The sequence below is a fragment of the Xiphophorus couchianus genome, chromosome 13, assembly GCF_001444195.1.
Source record: "Xiphophorus couchianus chromosome 13, X_couchianus-1.0, whole genome shotgun sequence".
Taxonomy (NCBI): domain Eukaryota; kingdom Metazoa; phylum Chordata; class Actinopteri; order Cyprinodontiformes; family Poeciliidae; genus Xiphophorus; species Xiphophorus couchianus.
The window spans coordinates 22090670-22112673 of NC_040240.1; the positions used below are offsets into that span (position 1 = coordinate 22090670).

Consider the following 22004-nt stretch of genomic DNA (forward strand, 5'->3'; position numbering starts at 1 on the left):
TGACACACCAGCAGCACAATGATGATGTCACTGACTCTACTGCTGACCATCCTGGGGCTCCTGGTTCAGGGTGAGACTCTCTGCTGGAAACTTGATTTCAGGATGTCATCAAATTTATTACAATGACAATGATTAAGAAAAATGAGAATATCAGCCCTGACCTTGGGTTGAAATTGGAGCTTTCCAGTCACACAGTGATATAATGTCGTACAAAATCCTCCCTCAGCTATAGAGGAACTGATCTGCTGCACTGAAACAGAAGTTGTTCATAGAACCATATTCATAGAGCATAATATGTAAATTAGACTATGGATGAGAACTAACTAGCTAGTTGTAGCTAAAAGCTGCTGCAGAAATCACTTAACCAAAACCTTCATATAGATGTACACAAATTTTCATGAAGCAGCTGGATCTTGACATCTGCCTGTTTTAAGCGATCATCAGATTAATTGGAAGGACAAAAAGCCTCCTTGATTAACAAAATATTTTACACAATTACAACTTTGAAAAAGTAGAGAGATTTTTTTTACATATTTAAAAATTGATTATTTCATTAGAAGACATAACTCTGTAACAAAGGATGTTCAGTCTTTGCATCAGTATAAGTTTGCATTATACTGATGCAATGATTCAAAGGACAGGGCCATATCTCAAATGACAGAAAAGTTGCCCCCCATAAAAATGTTCACTTGCCAAAATATCCTTTGTTTAGACACATACCTCTAAATATGTAAAAATGTGTTAATGTAAAGAAAGGGTGTTGAAAAAGTTGCACTAAAATTGCACACTTACTGTTTGTGTTATTTTAAAGTGAAAATTTAAAATTTCCTCATCTCTCATTTCTATTTCGATGTGTAAAATATCTAAAATGATTATGAACTACTAGGAAAAAAAATGGAAAAGAAAAAGTGTAGAAATTTGATATAAAACACAACTAAACATGTTTTGCTCAAAAACAGTCAGTTAAGATGTAAAAAACATAATGTGGGAGAAACATTAACAATTTGAAAAAATGCTTTAAAAATGTTCAAAGCAGCATCACATGGACCTTACCAGAGGCGCCGCTTTTCATTGGCTGATGCCCATTCTACCTGGTCACGTGCGTGGCCATCTCACAAACACACTTAGCTTCCCGTTAGCTAAATACAGCATAAAGGCAGAACTGATACACCTTCTACACCTTGAAGCCTGTCTGCTACACAGTCTTAGGTTAGCTAAACAGATCAATATGCAATGTGTCTGTATCTGACATACACTAAAGATTTTATTTTAGCAGAAAAGGCTTTGGACTAAACTGTTACTCCTGTTAGCCACGTTAGCACCAAGTACAGCTAGTCAATCAACCATCTCTGTGTTCAGGGAAGCGCTGATTATTAATCGAGAAATAAATATCAAGCCTGGAAACTTGATATCGTAACGGACTGAATGTTATGTTTTTAACGTAATCTTTGCTCGTCTTGCAGGGCGCAGGCGGTTGCCACGGTAACAGGTGTGATTAAACTACAAAGAGAGAGTAAAAAGGTAAGAGTGGTTTTGAGTTGATCACCTGTTCGGGTTATTTTACCTTTGTTTACCTTTGCTGTGGCGGATTACAGCCGCTGTAGTTTTTCAACGTTGGACTAATTACCTCGTTCGTTTGTGAGTTTACGTCATTCACAACAAACATTAAATAAAACAAATATATTTCATAAAATTTTAACAAACAAATGGCTTCTACCGCGGTAATTATGTGAAATTAAATTAATAATATCCCAGCTTCATAAGATTTGCCTTTACCTTTACAGAGCTCTTTGGTTCCTCCTATCAGTCTGTAGCTTCTCATATTGACGTCATCAAACCAAATTTCAGATCTACCATAACTGACTGACACCTGCTGGCCTCAGGTTTGCAACCAGCTTGTGACTGAGAAACCAGTAACCTCCTCCCAGATGATGACATGAACTTGTTAGTTCCTCTGTCCATTTAGTAGCAGATATATTGTGAAAATCCGGTAGAAATGACGCACTAATCGAGTCATGTTTACATAGAAACAACGCGCTGCCAGGCTTTGCTTGTGAGACTTGAGGTCACGTGGGTCGGTTGTGGGCGGAGCTTGGTAAGGTCCATTGATCCTAGTTTCTATTGCAGTCAGTCAGAGCATTTCCATAGAGCCACTTTGCATCAGCAGCTCCATGCTCCAGCGCTCTGGGAGAGTTTATAGTCCTGACAGTTGAACACTGGATGACTGACAGCTGTCCTTCATCACAACAGAAGACACAGAAATCCTCCTCATCACAAACATGACTTTGATCTGCATCCTCATCTGGACTCTCCTCTGCTGCTGCTTCACAGGTAAAGTCCAGAGAATCCAACTCATCTCCTCTATGAACATCTGTCCCTCTGAAATGAAGCTGACTAAACCATGAAGCCGCTGCATGTTTTTGTCTCTGTGTCCTCAGAGGTCAGAGGTCAGGTCAGAGTGACTCAGCAGCCTGCAGCAGTGAGAGCTGGACTGGGAGGATCTGTCACCATCAACTGTAGAACCAGTCAAAATGTTCATGTTCACCTCAGCTCCTTCCCTTGTTTAGCATGGTATCAACAGAAAGATGGACAAACTCCTAAGATTCTCATTTATCTTTCTAGCACTAAAGAATCAGGGACTCCAAGTCGTTTTTCAGGCAGTGGATCACATTCTGACTTCACTCTGACCATCAGTGGAGTTCAGGCTGAAGATGCTGCAGTTTATTACTGTCAGAGTTACCACAACGTCAACAATCAGTGGGTGTTCCCACAGTGAAAATGTCTCGTACAAAAACCTCCCAGTCAAACTGAACAGGAACTGAAATGACTGAAAAAGCTGCAATAGCAACTAACTGCAAATACAAGCAGACTTTTTATGTAGCAGATTATGCTTTTCAAATTTACTTAAAACATCAACTTCAATTTTAACTGAGTCCTCATCTAGACTCTTAGTCTTTTCCATAACAGTGATAATGTAGGTTATGTATGCTTAAAAAATCCCACCTGACTGAATCATATCAGCAAAACCAATTAATAAAACAGAATCAAATGATGCTGAAATTTCTGATATGGCATGTGTTTCACCAAAACCTTAAAATTTATACCAAATCTTAAAAAGTTAATAATGTTCACATTTAACATTACGTTGAACAAAGCAGTTGACCAAGAGCAGATAAAAAAAAATCATTTAATTTTTATTATGAATTAATATAAAATATTAGAAAATATTTTGATGAAATGGAAGCACCAACACATAAATGGAATTATAAAAACCTGCTAAGAAGAGAAAGAATTGCACTGTCACTGCAAGGTCAGATTTTTTTTAAAATGCTTTAATTTGAGGTTTCAAAAAAATGTAAGAAACCATTCACTAAGAACATTTTCTATACAACTGGATACATTGCAAAGAAAAGAAGAAATGGACAGCAATCTAATGCTTTTGAAAGTTGACACATTTTTAGCTAACCTGCAGCAGTCCTGTTCACACTGCGAGAAAATCACAATCAGAACCAGTTTTCATGTGTTGTTTATCCAATAGCAAGAAAGAAGCGTAGATTCCTCAAGGATACTTTGTAAATATTTACATGAGTGACTCAGGAATCTTGGGTTGTGTTCATCGAGTGAATTTGAACCAATGGAAGTCATAATCATTTTCATCGTCTTTCTTAATGAGTTTTATTTCTTTGCATATTACAAATAGTAACATATAGTTTCAGGATAGAAAGGAAACATTTAACAGCAGATTGAAGTAAATGTTTTGTTTTCATTAATAATAGATATAGCTTTAAATTTTTGGATAAACTTTTCAAAAATATGCTTTGGTTAAAAGATAACGTAAACCATCACCTCAATAAGTGTTTTGGTTAAATTACTCCCTGCTTTCTACTATTTGTGGTACTGCCAGAGTCAGTTACATGGTGGAAGACAAACAGATAGAGTGTAAAATTAAAAGACGTGAAAAAAACTAACATTAATAGTTTAGTAATGTTTTCAACTACAATGAAAAATGCTGATTCATTCTCTTGAGAGAATACACACTGTTGAAATGTTTAAGGATTGTGAATGATGAGGAAATGAAGCAAAAACATTGTGCATGAGTTCAGACTTAACCGTGTGTAGAACCTTAATGCAATCTAAGGCAATAACAAAAGACTTCAACATAAGACTAGCAGAAATGCATGAGACTGTTTATGTAATTGAAAAATCAGCTATATCTATTTTATCAAAACAGTCATAGGAATAAGTCAAAATGTAATATAATTTATCTTTAAAATATAAGTAGTGCACAGTGAAATAGTGCAAATTAAAAAACCAAAATATCCCATAAATTCTATTACTTGAAAAATAAACTTTTAAACATTTGTTAATAAAAGCTTCTTCAATAAGAATAACTCATCAACATTCACACGATGACTGAACTGGTGAACTTTGTGATCATTGATTCCAGTCCCTGTTGCTCTCAGTCACAGCATTTCCATAGAGAGTCACTTTGCATCAGCAGCTCCATGCTCCAGCGCTCTGGGAGAGTTTATAGTCCTGACAGTTGAACACTGGATGACTGACAGCTGTCCTTCATCACAACAGGAGACACAGAAATCCTCCTCATCAAAAACATGACTTTGATCTGCATCCTCATCTGGACTCTCCTCTGCTGCTGCTTCACAGGTAAAGTCCAGAGAATCCAACTCCTCTCCTCTATGAACATCTGTCCCTCTGAAATGAAGCCGACTAAACCATGAAGCTGCTGCATGATTTTTTTTCTGTGTCCTCAGAGGTCAGAGGTCAGTACACACTGACTCAGCCTTCAGCAGTGAGAGCTGATCTTGGAAGATCTGCCACCATCACCTGTAGAACCAGTCACAATGTTTATGGCTCTAACCGTTTAGCCTGGTACCAACAGAAAGATGGACAAACTCCTAAGCTCCTCATTTATCTTTCTAGCACTAAAGCATCAGGGACTCCAAGTCGTTTTTCAGGCAGTGGATCAAACTCTGACTTCACTCTGACCATCAGTGGAGTTCAGGCTGAAGATGCTGCAGTTTATTACTGTCAGAGTTTTCATTACCCCAATAGCCAGTATGTGATCACACAGTGAAAAACCGTCGTACAAAAACCAAAAGTGTCACAAGTGATATAACTGGAAGCTGCTATAGAGCGACACCATATGGGCACAAAAGTGCTGTCAACAAATTGAATAACTTTATTTGAGAGCTGGGATTATTTTTCTCCTTTTACCGCAAAAAATAATTTCAATTATGTATTCACATCTTGAACATGATTAACATTGCTGCTATTTTCAAAGTCAGTTAGAGAATAGTGATTTTGTTTTCAGTCCATTTAAAAACTTTAAAAATTATCCTAAATCCATAAAGCTTTTAAAATTGAGCATGTCCAATTTTCAGGTGCAAAATAGCTGCAAGCTTCCCCATCCACACATCTGAAATATCCTGAGAAGATTTCAGAATCTCCTGGAAAGTGGAAAATATAACTTAAAGACATAAAACTACTACAGCAAACATAATGCACTGTAAAAAAAAAAATAAAAGATCAACAGCTGGTGATCTTTTATTGTAAATTAGAGAAGTCCTTTTTTACAGTGTATGCATACTAAAAGTGTAGGGTTTTTTAAATAAATAAGCTGTTCAATGCTGACATCTTCTGGAGTGAAATGGCAAATGCAACTGTGTAGGACAGTATGCAAGGACTTTTCTGTTGCCCCCACATCTTTTATATTTAATTAGTCACTATCGTGTCCTTCTGCAACTTTCTCAATTAAAAAAATTCTCTTGTTTGAGACAGAGTATGGGAACACAAAATTAGGATTCACTATATAAAAAAATGACATTGACATCCATTAACCTACAAATATTTTTTTTTAAGTTTTACTAAGTGTTGATTAATTTCATCTCCTGTGGTTTAAATCAAACTATTTTACCAAGTATTTTGTTGACATGGACAGTTTAGACAGAAGCTTCCAGTGAATATTTAAAATTTACATGCTATGAGCTTTTTATCAAAAAAGCTAATCATATTCCCAGATTTTTACTCCATCTAACCATTTAATATTTGCTTCATCCTATTTGGTGTCTTGGGCCCCAATTTATTACTACTTTTCCTGTCAACTGGTATTTTAAAGCAGTTTTACACCACAAGTAACATTGAGGTATCTACAAAGACAACTGCTTACACAATTTCTTTTAACAGAACAAAAATGCAGACAATGATTTGGACAGATCAGAGGGGAGCAAAATGAAAATGCCCTGTAGTGGCTTGAAATTCACAGAGTTGTTCCGAACCACTTCTTTGAGATCTGTTTTGTCATGTCCTATTGCTGCCTTTTGGCAAACAAACAGATGGATCACAATAACAAGCTGGTTTATTTCAAATGCAATAGATGTGGGAAAGAGAGGGAAAAAAGAAGGAGAGTCTTCTTCTACATTTGCAGAAATAGAGGGAAAAAAAGAAAAAAAGAACAAGAGATACTAACAACATGTACTGTATGTAATAATGACACTGAAAAAGAACATGATACTAGTTAACACAAGATGTATTTATTGGCAAATTCAACCCAATATAATCTAAAATAACCTAATCTAAATACAAAGACAAGTGAAACCCTAAACACACACAGCAGTGGGTCCTGGGCAAGAGTGAAGAAAAGATGTAAATAAACGTTTTTTTATTGTCATGAATTGAAAAAAGATCAACTTCTCCAAGTTACAATTATTTTCCTCATAATTTCTCATACAATGAAACCGAAAAAAAAAATATTTCCTTTCAACACCTTGTTTTCTTAATAATTGTGCTTAAAATGTAGTTGTTTTAATGCTATAGAAATATATATATTTTTTACATTTTTAGTCAACCATCCTCTGAAATGCTATCATTCATGTCAGAATTTTGTATCAAATAAACACAAGCTTCTCCAGTGAAATATATAACTCAGACAAAACACGTTGATGCGTTGATCAGTTTTATTGCTTTAAGATATTAAATCAACCGGGATTGCAACAATAAGCAAGAAGGCTTCGAATGAAAAGAAGCTTTTGAAGATAGAAAGAACAGAAAGCATTGAAAAAGCAATAGTTGCCATCTTCTGGCATGTCAGCTTAGTACTGGGAACACTGGTCTCTCCTCAGTGTCTCTGTGACTGCAGTCTGGGAGCCCTGGGAGGCCTCACAGGTCACAGAGCCCACCTTCCTCCACTGGTCTGCAGGGAGCCTCAGGGTGCTGCTCCAGCTGTAGAGGCCGTCATTCTGCAGCACCCCGGAGCTCCTGCTCTGCTCCAAGCTGCTGCTGCTGCTGCCATCCAGCTTCCAGGACAGAGTCCAGTCTGAGGGGAAGCCCTTGTTGGCCAGACACATGAGGATAACCTTCCCCTGCTTCAGCTCCTCACTGGAGGGGGGTACAACCATTAGTGATGGAGGCACTTGACCCACTAGAAAAAAAGCAAAAAAAATTAGTTGGAACTGCTGTTGAATGTAATCGGTCCAGGATGAACAGCCACTCTCCAAACCTGGCAGGAGAAGCCGGCTTAGTCAATGAAAAGACGATCTACAGTTTTTCACTTCCTTCTAACATGCAGGCATGACTGCTGAAGCGTGGAAGCAGGCAGGTTTCAGAGCTAAAAATACAACAGCTGGTTTTAAGATCACACTTTTTTTTAGTTATTTTAGTTGACTATTAGTCCACAGTGTAAAACTTTTATTAATTCTGCAGCAACCAGCAGATTAATTACAACACTGTCATCCAGTAGGCAAACCTGTCATTAGTATTATTGCAGAAGTACTGAAATTACTCCTATGAACAAATCATTTTAGCAAAATGAATTTAAAGCATCCCAAAACACTGAATTATTTCACATAGAGTGCTGAGATAATTGAGTGAAATTACACCCACAAAAATAGCCAACAACACAACTGTCTGATGTGACTTTACCAAAATACCTCTTGAAATGTAGCATATTTGTGAACACTAACAGAGGATAGTTGAAGGTCATTCTGCTGGCACTGAAACTTTAGTGATACTTTTGAGAGGAATAGTCATAATATTTACAGGTACATTCTGATTGCAATAAACTTTTCTGAACCTGAGTAATTGTTGGTCTAAAACAGAGGAGGCTTCAAGTCTTCAGCTTTAATTTTTTTTTTTCTGATTCTATGTTGATCACTGGGTGTGACTTTTATGTGAATAAAAATAGGACAACACAGAACATTGGGAAACACTATCACTGATATATGCCCAATGGAAGTATAAAAAGTAGAGATTGATTTGATAATAAACACCTTGTACTGAAAAATATTTAAAAGTTTAGAATGCTTAATTATTTAATTAACATATATTATTTTAAAACAAATAAAAGGTGGAACTAAAGATCCAAATGTGTGAAACGATACACAATTATATACAAATCTTGGCAGTATGAAAAATAATGAAAGACTGAACATTTTTGCTATTTAAGGGATCAAATGAACTTACTGTTAACTTCAAGTCTGGTTCCTCCTCCAAACATGTGGCACAGTGATACAAACTCCCCACAGCATCAAACAAAAACCTTTGACTGAGAGACACAGAACATTTTATTCAAAACAAACACTGAAACAATGGTTCAAACATTTATCAAGTGGATGTGTTTGGCAATTTCTTATTGATTAATATATTCAATATTATTGAGAAAATATCAAAAAGAAAAACTATTTTCAGAAAGTCTATCAACCTTTAAGAGAATTTCTCATAGATTTCAAGGTAATCCTGATCAGTAGTTCTGTAGTTTTCTAAAAGTTTAATTTCTCTTTTTCATTCAGTTTGACTGTTTATTACTCCTGATCACTTGTAATCATCACAACTCTAGTGTAGACACTTTTCAGTTTATCCAAGAGCCAGGTTAAAACTAAGTCTTTCAAAGGCACATTTTGTTTTACATTCTTTAGCTGAAACTAAGGAGAGCACCGTTTGACAGAGAGGAAAAGTATTTTAGCTGAAACAATCTGATTCCATTAGAGCACTTATTTTGATTAGTCTCAATGATAAAAGGATGACATGTCAGATGATGTTTTAAATCATCATCTTCCTAAAGTAATGGCCACTTTTTACCAAAAGATAAATTAGGTAACATAAATAACAAATTTGGGCAAAAAATGACTTAGGCCATTGTTTTAGGAAGGTGGCGAAATAAAATCCTAATCTTTGAAATGAGATCATTTAAGATTATTCTGCTTCCAAAGATATCTTCCATAGGCCTGAAACACATCCTTGTTGGATATGTTTCTTTTTATTCTTGTCAACAGTGCAATGCTGTGTTTGGGTCTGGAGCATAGGCTGGACTAAAAATGGGTTAGAGAGTAACAAAACCTTCTGAAAGATCTTTAGAAAGATGGAAAGCTGTAAAACAAAATCACTTGAAAAAACCAAAAAGGAGTGTATTATGAGTGTAGCAAATGAAATTTAGAATAGTTTAAATATATGAGAATGTACAGTAGAGTGCAGTCAGTAAGCATTCATCTTGCTGTTTTGTTAAGATTTATTTAAAAATATAAACAATTATGAATTCATTCAAAACAAGTGTTTTACATCTACACATACAGAAACATTTACATGTTCACATGTTCACAAACCATGATAAAAGATGAGTGTTAATACATATTGTAAGTTGCAGAAAAAGAATGTGACGTTATTTAATCACTGATATAAATAAGCCTTAGCAACTTTTCTGCTGTTAATTTGGACTCAGTGGAAGTTACAGTAGTGTTTACATCAGAGAAGACCAAATTCATCTTCAGGAAAGTGGAAGTTTGAATGGAAATGTTTTTTCCGTTTTTTGTTTCCTGTCTTTAGCAAAATAACCATGACAACGGTCAAGGATGACTGCTCTTCCATGGTCACAGTTTTCTGATCAAAATATTAACATTTTAAGTTATGGCAGACCCCAGAGAGACTAACTATTTTATATGTTTATATATTTTGAGTTATATATTTTGAATTCTAATTTAGAAATAATATGTATATATTAAAATAAATTAGTACAAAAGTAACCATAAATAATGTTAAATTCATATGAAGTAATACAGAAATTACAGACTGTACTTGAAGAATTCCCACAATGAAAGCAATCGGTTCACTTTAATGCATCAAATGCATTAAAGTGAACCAAAACAAGTTTTGTTTATTCAAATAACCAAATCTCTCTGCACAGACAAGCAAGTACAATGGATTGATGGATGGGTGACACATATGAAATAAATATTTATAAACCATATACAGGAGAAAACATTTTATGGAAAGATGACTTTTAAAACTGATCATCCATTAGAAATCCATTGGTAAATATAATCATTGTACAAACTGTCATAGTAAAATTATTTCCATAGAGCCACTTTGCATCAGCAGCTCCATGCTCCAGCGCTCTGGGAGAGTTTATAGTCCTGACAGTTGAACACTGGATGACTGACAGCTGTTCTTCATCACAACAGAAGACACAGAAATCCTCCTCATCACAAACATGACTTTGATCTGCATCCTCATCTGGACTCTCCTCTGTTGCTGCTTCACAGGTAAAGTCCAGAGAATCCAACTCCTCTCCTCTATGAACATCTGTCCCTCTGAAATGAGGCCGACTAAACCATGAAGATGCTGCATGTTTTTCTCTTTGTGTCCACAGAGGTAAGAGGTCAGATCACAGTGACTCAGCCTGGAACAGTGCACTCTGCTGTTGGAGAATCCATCACAATCAACTGTAGGACTAGTCAGAGTGTCTATTCTTGGAATAGCAAGGATTATATGGCTTGGTACCAACAAAAAGATGGAAAATTCCCTAAACTTCTCCTGGTTGATGCTAATAGACCTGCAGATGGGATACCTAGTCGCTTCCGAGGTAGTGGATCCAGTTCTGACTTCACTCTGACCATCAGCGGGGTCAGGGCTGAAGATGCAGCAGTTTACCTTTGTCACTGTGTTCATGTGGGTTATAGACCAGGGCCGCACACACAGTCAAAACTCTTCATACAAAAACTTCCTTCTTAAATAAACTTACTTTTCCCATAGAAAGTCACTGTGCACACACACACAACAAAGTGCTACAGAATAAGTAAAGCTTTAAGATTTTCCTCTATTTATGAATTAATTTGACAAGAAATAAAAGGGAAAAAAATTATACTTCATTAAGATATTGTGACGTAACAAGCTGTACAGTCACAGAATTAAATGGATTTTAATCTTTATTTGTATTTAATCCATAAATAATAACAGTATTATATGTCAGTTATGATGTTATGCTGCTCGTCATAATTATAAAAAATTTAAATATTAAATATTGAAAGGTAAGTCTGTCAAACCTACGTGAACATGTGATGTGCATTTTTCTTCATGTTACAGATACTTATGCATTTCACATTTAGGACTTCCTTAACAAAAATTTAGGAGGAATATAAATTGTGAAATACCTAAAGCAAAGTATAATATTCTGTAATAATGATACTTTAAGTCATATTAAAATGCCTTTAATTGTGAAGTGTGGAATACTAAACCCTTCATCCACATATCTAGACAAATGTTGTTTTTATAGGCATCAGCATCTATGAACTTTTGTCGATAAAGATGGTGTAATAGAGGATGGATGGATGGATGGATGGATGGATGGATGGATGGATGGATGGTGTTAATTTTACTTACCGTAAATTAACACGAACTACTGCAGGGATGTTTTCCGTCCACCAGATGTCGCTGTCTATTAACTTTAAGGAGCGATTCAGCTTTTTAATCCATTATCCAATCACTTAAACTAATTTATGTTCAGAAGTTAAAGATGTTTCTTAAATATACCCAAGCTATCAAGTACAATTGTTGTGCCATAAAGTATAGCGTAAATCATTCTCACAGCACTTTGCGACTTTTTTCAGTGAAAGTTGCAGAGTTAACTTTATTTGATAACTTTATTTGTGCAAACAAACATTATTACTGTAAAACAGTAATAAATCTCAAAATAGCCCATCCATAAATACATGTTTATTTATTTACTTTATTGATTTTAATTTTTGCATGAGTCTGCTTTGCCTGTAAGTGTTGCACCTAATTTTCCCCACCTTTTGCCAGGGCTTTTATTTTGAAAGCTCTGTCCGGAACGTCTAATTAATTTCGCTCAGCGATGCGTGTTTGAAAGCGGGGTTTGTTCATAAGTAGAGAATATGGAAAAGTTTATTCTCACTCTCCATCAAAACCAGTTCTTGTGTTGTTGAGATGGCGACCACCGGCAGCTCCTCGGCCTCTGACAGGATGTACTCCCAACTAGTAGACGAGGGGAGTTATGAAGAGTCCAGACCAGATGTGCATCAGAGCGGTAAGCAGAGAGGAAAGTGGGAAAGTTTTATCCAGCTGCAGATCCATTAATTCTGATCCCCGTTTTATTCCTGTAACAAGAAAAGTTTATGCAAACAAACATTATTACTGTACAACAAAACTCGACTTTTCTTACAATTTCATCTATTTTTTATTGTCCCTGTTTGCAGTGTTTATTTTGCAACTGTTGCGTAATATGGTCAAAAGATTTATTTATTTTTTGTCAGAATCATGCTGTTTACTCCCCAGGGAAAAAGCACATCTTATACCCACTTTTGTTTTAATCGGGATTCTTTTGTACACCCAAATTTTAAGTTTCATGCGAGAAAAATATTGTCAATTACTAAAGTTATGTGATACTTATTGTGCATTTTAGTGTTTAATTCAATGTGTGTTTGAAAAAGTGAATGTAGGCAATTGTATTTAACATGAGCATAAATCTAATTATCTAAACTGCAATGCTAAAATGGATGTCTTCAAAGTTTCATCAATGTTCCTTTACAGCGACTTTGTTTTTCCACATATAGGAAAAATGTAGTGTTTGTTTGCCGACTGCAGTTTAAATTTGCATCGTCACTTCATGATTGTACTGGTACTTTTCATTCTTTATTATATCTTTACCATATTATTTGTCATTCCTTATATTTGTTGGGTCCTGTTTGTCTCAGTATGGTAAATCTGCAGCTTTAATTCAAGTCAAGATTATTCGTACAGCACATTTCAGCAATAAGCTAGTTCAAAGTGCTTAAACATTAAAACATAAAACAGTAATTAGTTATGAAACAAGCAATACGACTGACAGTTTTGTCTCATCAAAATCATCATCATCATATGTATACTTGTATGTATACTTATATGTAGATAAGTTTTCCAGTTATTATTAATAAAAAGCAACTCTCAACGGGTGGGGATTTAGCCTTGATTTTGAGGAACTCAATGTTTCAGCTGTTTGCTGGAAGTTTGTTCCAGATTTGCAGAGCATAGAAACTGAATGCTGCTTCTCCATGTTTGGTTCTGGTTCTGGGTGCAGAGTAAAGTAGAACCAGAAGAGCTGAGAGGTCTGGAGGGTTGATCATAGAGGAACAACAGCTTAGTTTTCAAAAAGTTTGTGTACAATATTCTAATACAATTTTGAAAGTGGAGTTTTTTTCACAATAGTTTTCTGAATACAGCTCTACTATAAGAAATATACTTGCCACTTTCTTTTATTCCAAGAAAGGAGAATTCCCACCATAAACTCTGTTCTGTGTTTTGCGGTTGACATTTTTCATGCTGAAGAACCAAGGTTGTATTATGTAATGTTTTTGTGTGAGCACATTGTACAGAGTTTCAGATGAAAACAGACTGCTTACAAGAAGCACAGTGATTTTAAGCAGATGTCCAGGATAAGTTTAGAGCTCCTGTCAGAGCTGTAAATGAATTTTTGAGACTACTATTTACAAAAAAATTAAGCAAAATATCTACTTACTAAAACTGACAAGTTATTATATTTACATAAACTTAATATAAAAGTTTGCATTGAACTGCTAGATGCATATTGTCACACTTCAGCTCTGAGGATTCAGACTCAGAGCTGTCGACGACACTCCGCTAGTTGGAGGGTATGGACTTCTCATCAGCATACTACAAAATATTGTCACTTAAATTAATATTAAGTTTTAAATATTGCACATTTCTCTGCATTAACACATACACCATGTGCTTAAATTGAGTGAGACATCAAACATCACTGAACTTCAGTCACAACTGTTTTTTGTAAAGCTGCAACATACATACAGACTTTCTTCATTCCAGGCCCGGCTCCACAGGAGTTTAGTTGGGGGGTCAGCGTAAACGAGCTTTTATTTTGATATAAATACATAAGCAAACCTTTCTGTGACTTTTCAAATAAAATAACCATGTTTACTAGTACAAAATAAACAAGGATGTAAACAGTGACATGTATAAAATGTTGAGTAATTATGCTGAAAATTTGCATAAACATTAGCACATACATTACAGAAATCTAAGAATGTAATGTTTCTAATCTCTGAAGTCTATTTCTTTAAATGCAAAATCAATCTTCTCAAGAGTAGCAATAATAATATTACTCAATTAAAAGAAAAAGTACAATGCAGTAAAACTACTATTATAAGTAAAAGTTACTCAAGTAAATGTAACCAGTACAGTACTATCCACTTTTGAACATAGATTACAAAAAAATTAAGAGCTTGTTCTTGTTAACAAGCTTAACGTAATATATTGGCCTCAGTTAGGCATCGTTTTTCTATATCATCTGCATGCAACAGCATTACTCTGTGGGCGAGCAATGCTCCCCAACGCCTGCTTTATTCAGATATGATTCATAACCATTTCCAACTATTTGTGTTGTGTAACTTAAAGCAAACAGTTAGACATGTGTACACATGCTACAGTTCCTAATACAGGTTCAGCAAAGACTCCTTACAGAAATTTGCACAAGTTCACTTTTGTATCAATATTTTATTATACATATTTTATTTTTTTTTTAAAGTTGTGTTATTTGTCAGCAAGGTTTCAGTTGCAGATGCTTCATGTCATGTAAGCTATAAAGTTGTTTTGGATTTGACTCTTTTTTTTCCTACACACCTCACAAGTGTTTGCTTGGATGGGTATCTAAAGTATTTGGAGGCTGAGTTAATTTGTTGTACTTTCCACCCTGATTGGTCTGATTTGTCCAACAACTTGAAGTGCTTTCTGCATTCTGGGACCTTTCAACACCGCCACAGTAACTTGAAAAGGGTCAGCTTCCATTCCCTGCATGCATCTGTGAGCCTAGGCCGTTCACCACTGCTTCCTCCTAGAGCTATTTTTAATGGATACTGATGGATGCAGACTGGGAAAATCCACAAAGAGCTGCAGTATTGGAGATAGCCTGTCACCAAAAACCATTAACTAATTGCCATAAAACTGCTGGTTGGCTTTTTTCTAAGCATTTGGGATGTTTTAAAAGCAGTTGATATCAAAATGGAGGTATGAAAATGTGAAAAAACTGAATTTTACATAATTGATCCCCTTTAACAACACCCTTTAATATTTTTCAGATACCTTCATTTTCATTTACCAAGGAATCTGTTTCTCCTCCAGATTACCCAGTCAAAGACCTGCGGCGGAGTGGCCCGGGTCCATACCGCTTTGCCACCATCTGCCTGGCTACACTCTGTGCTATCCTCCTGATCTCAATCATAGCTGTCACCGCTCACTGTGAGTATACAACAGTCAGAAATGACTAGCATTTCCTTCACTTGTTCTGGTTCATATCTAAAACAATTTAGACCATTCAGTAATTTGCTTCTGTCAGACACCAGTAATAGCTAACAATAAATTTGTCTGAATTTGTATACTTTAAGGTTTTCTCTTCATTTACTTACCTTATACAAAGTGCCTGTAGGTGCACACTAACATTTCCACATAAGTTAGTTTCTCATAAGTTAGTTTTGTTAATGAGAGCATCTTGCTCTCCATTTGAGCAAGCTAGCATCATTTTTGTAACTTGTAAAAACCTATTTACCAAACAAATTGGAAGCTTCAAATCAAATGCCAACTTCAATATGTTAGACCTTGATGAGTTAAGCTTAGGCATGCTTCAGGAATCAAAATTCTGCTCAGGTCTCTTATTATGATTCATATGTTTTGTCCTTTAGAAGCCAACATAACCACACAATGTTAGATTTGTAACTTTTAAATCATATGTTCTTGTTAAATGTGAATATAGGGCATGTCTGTCTTCACATTCTGGAAAAAAGTACAATCCACACCCTTGGCTTGCTTCTCCAGTGTATTAGCAAACTTGGATCTGTTCCTTAGAGGCCTATATGTTGCAGAAACTAGCAGTTATGTTTAAATAACAACATTTATCCAATCGGACTCTCAGAAAAGCTTAAAAAATGTGTCCTGCTTTAATGTTGTTTGCAGATAAGAACAAACCCTCGCCTGGTGCTGAAGCAACTGCAGAGATGCAGAAGGAGAATGCAAATGTTTCAGCATTGATGGCGTTAATCACAAAACTCCAGAAGGAGAATAAACAACTTCAGAAAGAAAAGGAAGAGCTGCAGGTGAACCTTACCTCCATAATGACAGCCAAAGGTACAGTTCTCCTTAAATGGTGCATAATGTTCTCATAGAGTTAAAAAATACAGCATCATGTCGAGTTCCTGACATTTTTTTCCTACTTTCATAAGAGCCTCAGTGTTCAGTTCAGAGACTGTCTAATATTTTAGATACTGTGTTTCTACACTCGGTGTAAAACTATAAGGCATTACTGAACAATTACAACACTCTCAGTCATACCAAGATGTTAATAAATATCAGCTCTGAGAAATTAAGAGGGTCAAATTGAGGTTTTGTCTTTCTTAGGGAACATGTCCAGTGTTCATTATATTTGGTCAACCATTAGAGTGCAGAATTAATATTCAACTAATTGAAAGACGATTATTTTAGGATCTTGCTTGAGAACAATAAACAACTCAAAGCATAAAACCAAACACAATACAAGGCTGCAGGGAATTAAAAGTCACTTAAGCCTGATGATTGAATTTGCATGTTATTCTTCTGCATCTGATGTATGACATGTGCTGTTGGTTTCCATCCACTGCAACCACAGCTAAACCGACCAGAGCCCCTATTGTGTGTCCTACGGACTGGCGTCTCTTCAACGACAGCTGTTACCTCATTTCTAAAGATAGCAAAAGTTGGACTGGCAGCCGAATATACTGTCAAAGACAAGGAGGTCATCTGGCCATTATCCTAACAGCTGAAGAGCAGGTAAAGTATGATAGTTAGTGCAGCATCTGTGAGCTTTTCATTTGATTCTGTCTGAGAGAGTTTATTTTAAAGTTGAGAGCATAAAGTAATTTGCTTATACTGCCTCCCAAAATCCTTTAAAAATTCACTCAAATATCAGATTTATTTGCTCTGCAGTGCTTTCCTTTGACAGGGACAGTTTTTGTCCAAATTATATTTTGTGCAAAAACTGTGTCAAATTCTACCCAAAAATAAAGTTAATGTTGTAAAGAGTGTTGCAATGTCCTAAAAATCTCTTATAAAATGGACATGTTTGACTCCATTACAGTCTTCAATAAAACTTAACATTGTTCCTGCCAGTAATGCTTGTTATGGCCAGCCGTTTCCTGAAGGGCAAGGCTAATGGTACCATGTTTTCTTTTTTATTTATTTCTATTGTAAGCATAGTTTTTTGAACAATAATCAAATTTCACACACAATGTCAAGCTTATAAATGCTTTCTGTGTTGGAATTTATGTAAATAATCCCACTTTGTTTATCTGTCAGACCTTTTTGTGGGAGCTCCTTCCCAGAGGACACTGGAACTCATACTGGTTTGGAATCACAGACGGAGAGACAGAGGATGAGTGGAAATGGGTCGACGACACTCCGCTAGTTGGAGGGTATGGACTTCTCATCAGCATACTACAAAATATTGTCACTTAAATTAATATTAAGTTTTAAAAATTGCACATTTCTCTGCATTAACACATACACCATGTGCTTAAATTGAGTGAGACATCAAACATCACTGAACTTCAGTCACAACTGGTTTTTGTAAAGCTGCAACATACAAATATTACACAGTCATCAAGTGGCAGGAGGTGACTAGATAGTTTCAGTCTGAGTCAATCTAGCAAAAAAAAAAAAATTTTTTTAAATGTATTAATATTACTACAGTTGGAGTCAAAATATATTACATGTATTGATACAATCCATTTTCTAGCAGATCAAACAGTGCAGAATACAGTTTATTACGTTAACCTTTTTAAAACAACTTTACAGTAAATGACAGAGAAAAAGGCTTTAATTTTTTTCAGCTTTGATAGACGTTCACTCCAGCTTAAACTGGGGCAGACGTTTGCAAACAAACTGCGGGTCCAGTGGACCTTTACCTTTGCTTTGCCTGTTACGTTTGGCACACTGACAAATTTTAGGAAATATTTTATCAGTGAATTAACCACTGTTGATTTATTCAACAAAAATCATATATTCATTCCTTCTGAATGAATGAAGTCCTTACTCTTTTGTCTTTAATACACAGCCTGGCTGCTTTTTCCTCTTATTTTTAGCTTACATCACCTACTTTATTTATTACAAACATTCATTTCTTCAGCATCTTCCACAATTATTAGGGCCCTTAGAGGGCCCTCTTTGATGAAGTAGAATTAATGGCATCCATAAATATTCCTAATAAATTAATGTATTGGAAGGATTTTCCAAATATTATACTTTGTAAGTTGAGCGTGTCATAAAAAATGTACTGATCAGATCTCAATTTTCTGTTTTCTGGCGTATAAATTATGAATTAATCAGTTTTACTTAAATTTAAACAGCAACCCAACAGACCGGGCAGGTTGCTGTTTACTTTTTCTTTCAGTCTGGAAAATGTGCAACTATGGAGTGACTGATAAGAACAACCATTGTACACTGCTAGGGTATTTTTATGGGGGAAACACTCATAAAAACACACAAATATAATCAAATAAGTAACTGTTTACACACTAGCATATTTTCTTTAAAACCCTCTTTTTCATTATCATCTTCCATTTCTTGTAATCTACCGTAAGTATATATTTTTTCCAGTGTTAAAAAATATTTTTTCCAGGTTCATGTTTTCCACTTCTGCTGAGACAAAAACTGTGAACTTCCTTTTCACCTCTGGTTCTTTTACACCAAATGCTTATTTGGCATATTTTATAAGAAACTCCTGATTTTCGTTCCTCATTTTGAAAGTCACAGACTTGTGTTATTCCCCAGTTGTCACCTACATTCCTGATGTTCCTCTTTTTTTTCTCCATATATTTTCTTTTCTTTTTTTCCTTTGGTTCTCTTTTCATTTTAATGTTTTGTTCCATTTGAAACTTTCATGCAGCATTCACCACTTTTTTATGCTGATTGCAGCTTTTTATTTCCAAACTTCTAAATAGACAAAAATATGTTGAAATCACTTTGATCTGTGCCGTTTTGTTTATTGGTTACCATACAAAACAGAGATTTTATGATTTTAGGCATCATTATTATTTGGTATGCCTTGCAAACAAATTAACACCTTTGAACTTTTTTATATTTTGTCGCATTACAACTAGAGCCTTTTATGTATTTATTTCATTAGGGTTTATGTGACACAAATGCAACACAAAGTAGTGGATAGTTGCTAATTTGACAAAAAATTGTGCATATTTTTTATTTTGTATTTTTTTGTATATGTCTGCACTAGTGTTTTAGAGTACCCTGCACCTGCTGTGCACAGTATTCTTAGCAAAATAGTTCAACCACAATAAGAGTCTTGGAACATCAAATTTTCTTATTGGTTTAGACTTTGACTTGGCCATTCTTAGCCAATCCATTTACCTCCATCTTATCTATGGATTGTCTTCTCTTTAGCACCACCCATCAGTGCTCGGGAAAATCTTCAGTCTTTGGTGTGTTGTTTAATTCTCTAATCCTGATAAGTGTGAAAGATTCTTTACTGAACTCCCTTTTAGTGTGTTTCTTTGATTTTTATGATGCTGTTGTTCTTTAGCAAATCTCTGAAACCTTCACCGAACATTAGGGTTCAAGTTTCAAAGCACTTTCCATGATACAGTGGCAGAATACAAACATATAGCGTAGCACACAGCATAGCAGATTTTTATTATGGAAAAATAAACATGTTGCTTTTCACTAGTTGCTTGTACCTGTTAAGTATAATATTAGCGACTAAAGAGCTTGCTTTATGTTTGTTTCTCTTCACAAAAGTTTCTGGGAGGAAAACGAGCCCAATAACCACATAAATGAGGACTGCGGTTACATCGTCAAGACGGAGGTGTTGGAACGTGTGGCGACAAAGAGCTGGTACGATGCCCCCTGCTCCATGGTTTTGCCCTACATTTGCGAGAAGGAGATGACCAGCACCACACAGTAGTGAGATGTTACCAACTAGACTGGCTAAAGCGAGACCTGCAGCCAGCTGGTCGTTTTATTTTACAAAGAGTTCGGCTTTCAGAGACGCTCAGAAACTGGAAGCTTCTGATTGCAGGTTATCTTAATTAAATTGTGATATGAACCTCATTGGCCACCGTGAGGCTTGTTAAAGAAATACTTTTGCAGTGTAGTTTGCATATGTTTCTATATTTTTCTCTAAGACGCACTACTAATATTAGGTCTGTTAGCACAAGAAGTCAATATTACCAGACAACCATCTCTGGCTACAGTAGGAAAAATACACCAAATCCCAAACTGTGTTTGCAACATTTTCCTGCACTGATTCATTTTAGTGATTCCACCTGTTTATATAAACACATATGAAGTTTATTTGCTTCTTTTTGTCAGATGTTAAAAATGGGGCAACTGTGGCTCTGTAGTTGACTTGTGGTTGGAAGGTTGTAGGTTCAATTTCGGCTTCCTCCTGTCACATTTCAATATGCCCCTGGGCAACCCCAAGTTGCCTACCAATCTGGATATTGGTAGATAAATGTGTACGTGAATGGGTTTAGTCTAGTGTAAAGCGCTTTGAGTGGCCAAAATGATTGGAAAGCTCTATATAAATTCTTATATAGAGCTTTAAATAGAACTTTAAATAGAGCTTTAAATTTGAGCTTTCCAAAACTCTAATTTAATTCAGTGCCTTTAAATCACAGACAGAAGGTAATATTGCTAAATGATCTACTTAAAGCTCAGAATTTCATGTTGACTAATAATTCTATGTTTTTTTTTTTGTTATCTTTTACTATGAAAGGTATTGGATATGTTTTACTGGAATATAGAATACTTGTATCTGTGATTGTGTTTGTGTGGGATTTTATTAGATGTAATTTCAGTAATTTCAAATTTGCATTTGATTAGAATGCACTTTAAGATGGCAACATTTCTGATCATTTGAAAGAATCAGCAGCAGATTTTGCAGGATTAAGTTAAATGACTATTTAATCACTATTAAATCACTCAAATTATTAAGGTATGTGTAAAAGGGATCTTGTGAATTTCCAAAGTTTTTCAGGTTAACTGTATTTGACCTGTTGTTGTTTCTGCGAATTATCAGATTAACACAAATAAACTAAATCTGTGCTATAATTTCTAGTCTGCCATTAAATCTAGTGTTGTTTGTTTATCTCTGGTTCTATGTTTATCTGTTTTTGTCAAGGGCAATTTGTTACTTTTTATAATAATGCTGCAAATGAAGATTTAAATGAACAATGTAAAACCCTTTACTAAAATGATCTGTTCTATAAGTTCGTGTGTTTTTTTTTTCATTCAGTCATTTGCTTCTATTATCTCCATTATCAGTAAGCAGATTAAAACACCTATTATTGACTTTATATCTGGCCATATTCATGTTTTAATCAAGTTAAAAAATATGAAAAGAGGTTTTAAGTATGACAAAAAATGTAGTTATTCCAAAATGGAAAGTAACACCACCATACATACTGATTCAGGGGCTCAATTTTCTACTTGGGTCACTCCCAGCAGGTGGCAGTGCAAACTGACAACAGTTACCTTTGTAAATTTGTCTAGACTTCTCAAGCCCCAACTAATAAACTGTGTTCATATTTGATCAATTAATTTACAGATTTTATTCACTACAGAGGAAAGTCATTCATTAACAACACCACTAGCCCTTTGTTTTTGGTCTTAAAAAGAGGGACATTATTCTATTTATTTTCAAATTAATA

The 22004-nt window shown here is 35.3% G+C and overlaps 1 protein-coding gene and 3 gene segments (V, D, J or C); 3 read left to right on the forward strand and 1 right to left on the reverse strand.

The window, feature by feature from the left end:
• Positions 1–2100: 2100 nt before the first annotated feature.
• Positions 2101–3028, forward strand: LOC114155977 (Ig kappa chain V region 3381-like). The segment is given in 2 exon segments: positions 2101–2331; positions 2439–3028. Coding segments are annotated over 2 exon segments (390 nt in total).
• A 1450-nt stretch (positions 3029–4478) lies between these two features.
• Positions 4479–5123, forward strand: LOC114155983 (Ig kappa chain V region 3547-like). The segment is given in 2 exon segments: positions 4479–4665; positions 4773–5123. Coding segments are annotated over 2 exon segments (375 nt in total).
• A 1406-nt stretch (positions 5124–6529) lies between these two features.
• Positions 6530–8558, reverse strand: LOC114155985 (Ig kappa-b4 chain C region-like). The segment is given in 2 exon segments: positions 6530–7438; positions 8479–8558. Coding segments are annotated over 2 exon segments (363 nt in total).
• Positions 8559–12133: 3575 nt separating this feature from the next.
• Positions 12134–21442, forward strand: LOC114155972 (perlucin-like protein). The gene is made up of 6 exons (XM_028036139.1): positions 12134–12331; positions 15436–15552; positions 16264–16434; positions 16937–17112; positions 17638–17753; positions 20092–21442. The coding sequence occupies exons 1-6, from the start codon at positions 12232–12234 to the stop codon at positions 20255–20257; spliced, it is 846 nt and encodes a 281-aa protein (XP_027891940.1). The 5' UTR covers positions 12134–12231; the 3' UTR covers positions 20258–21442.
• Positions 21443–22004: the final 562 nt, after the last annotated feature.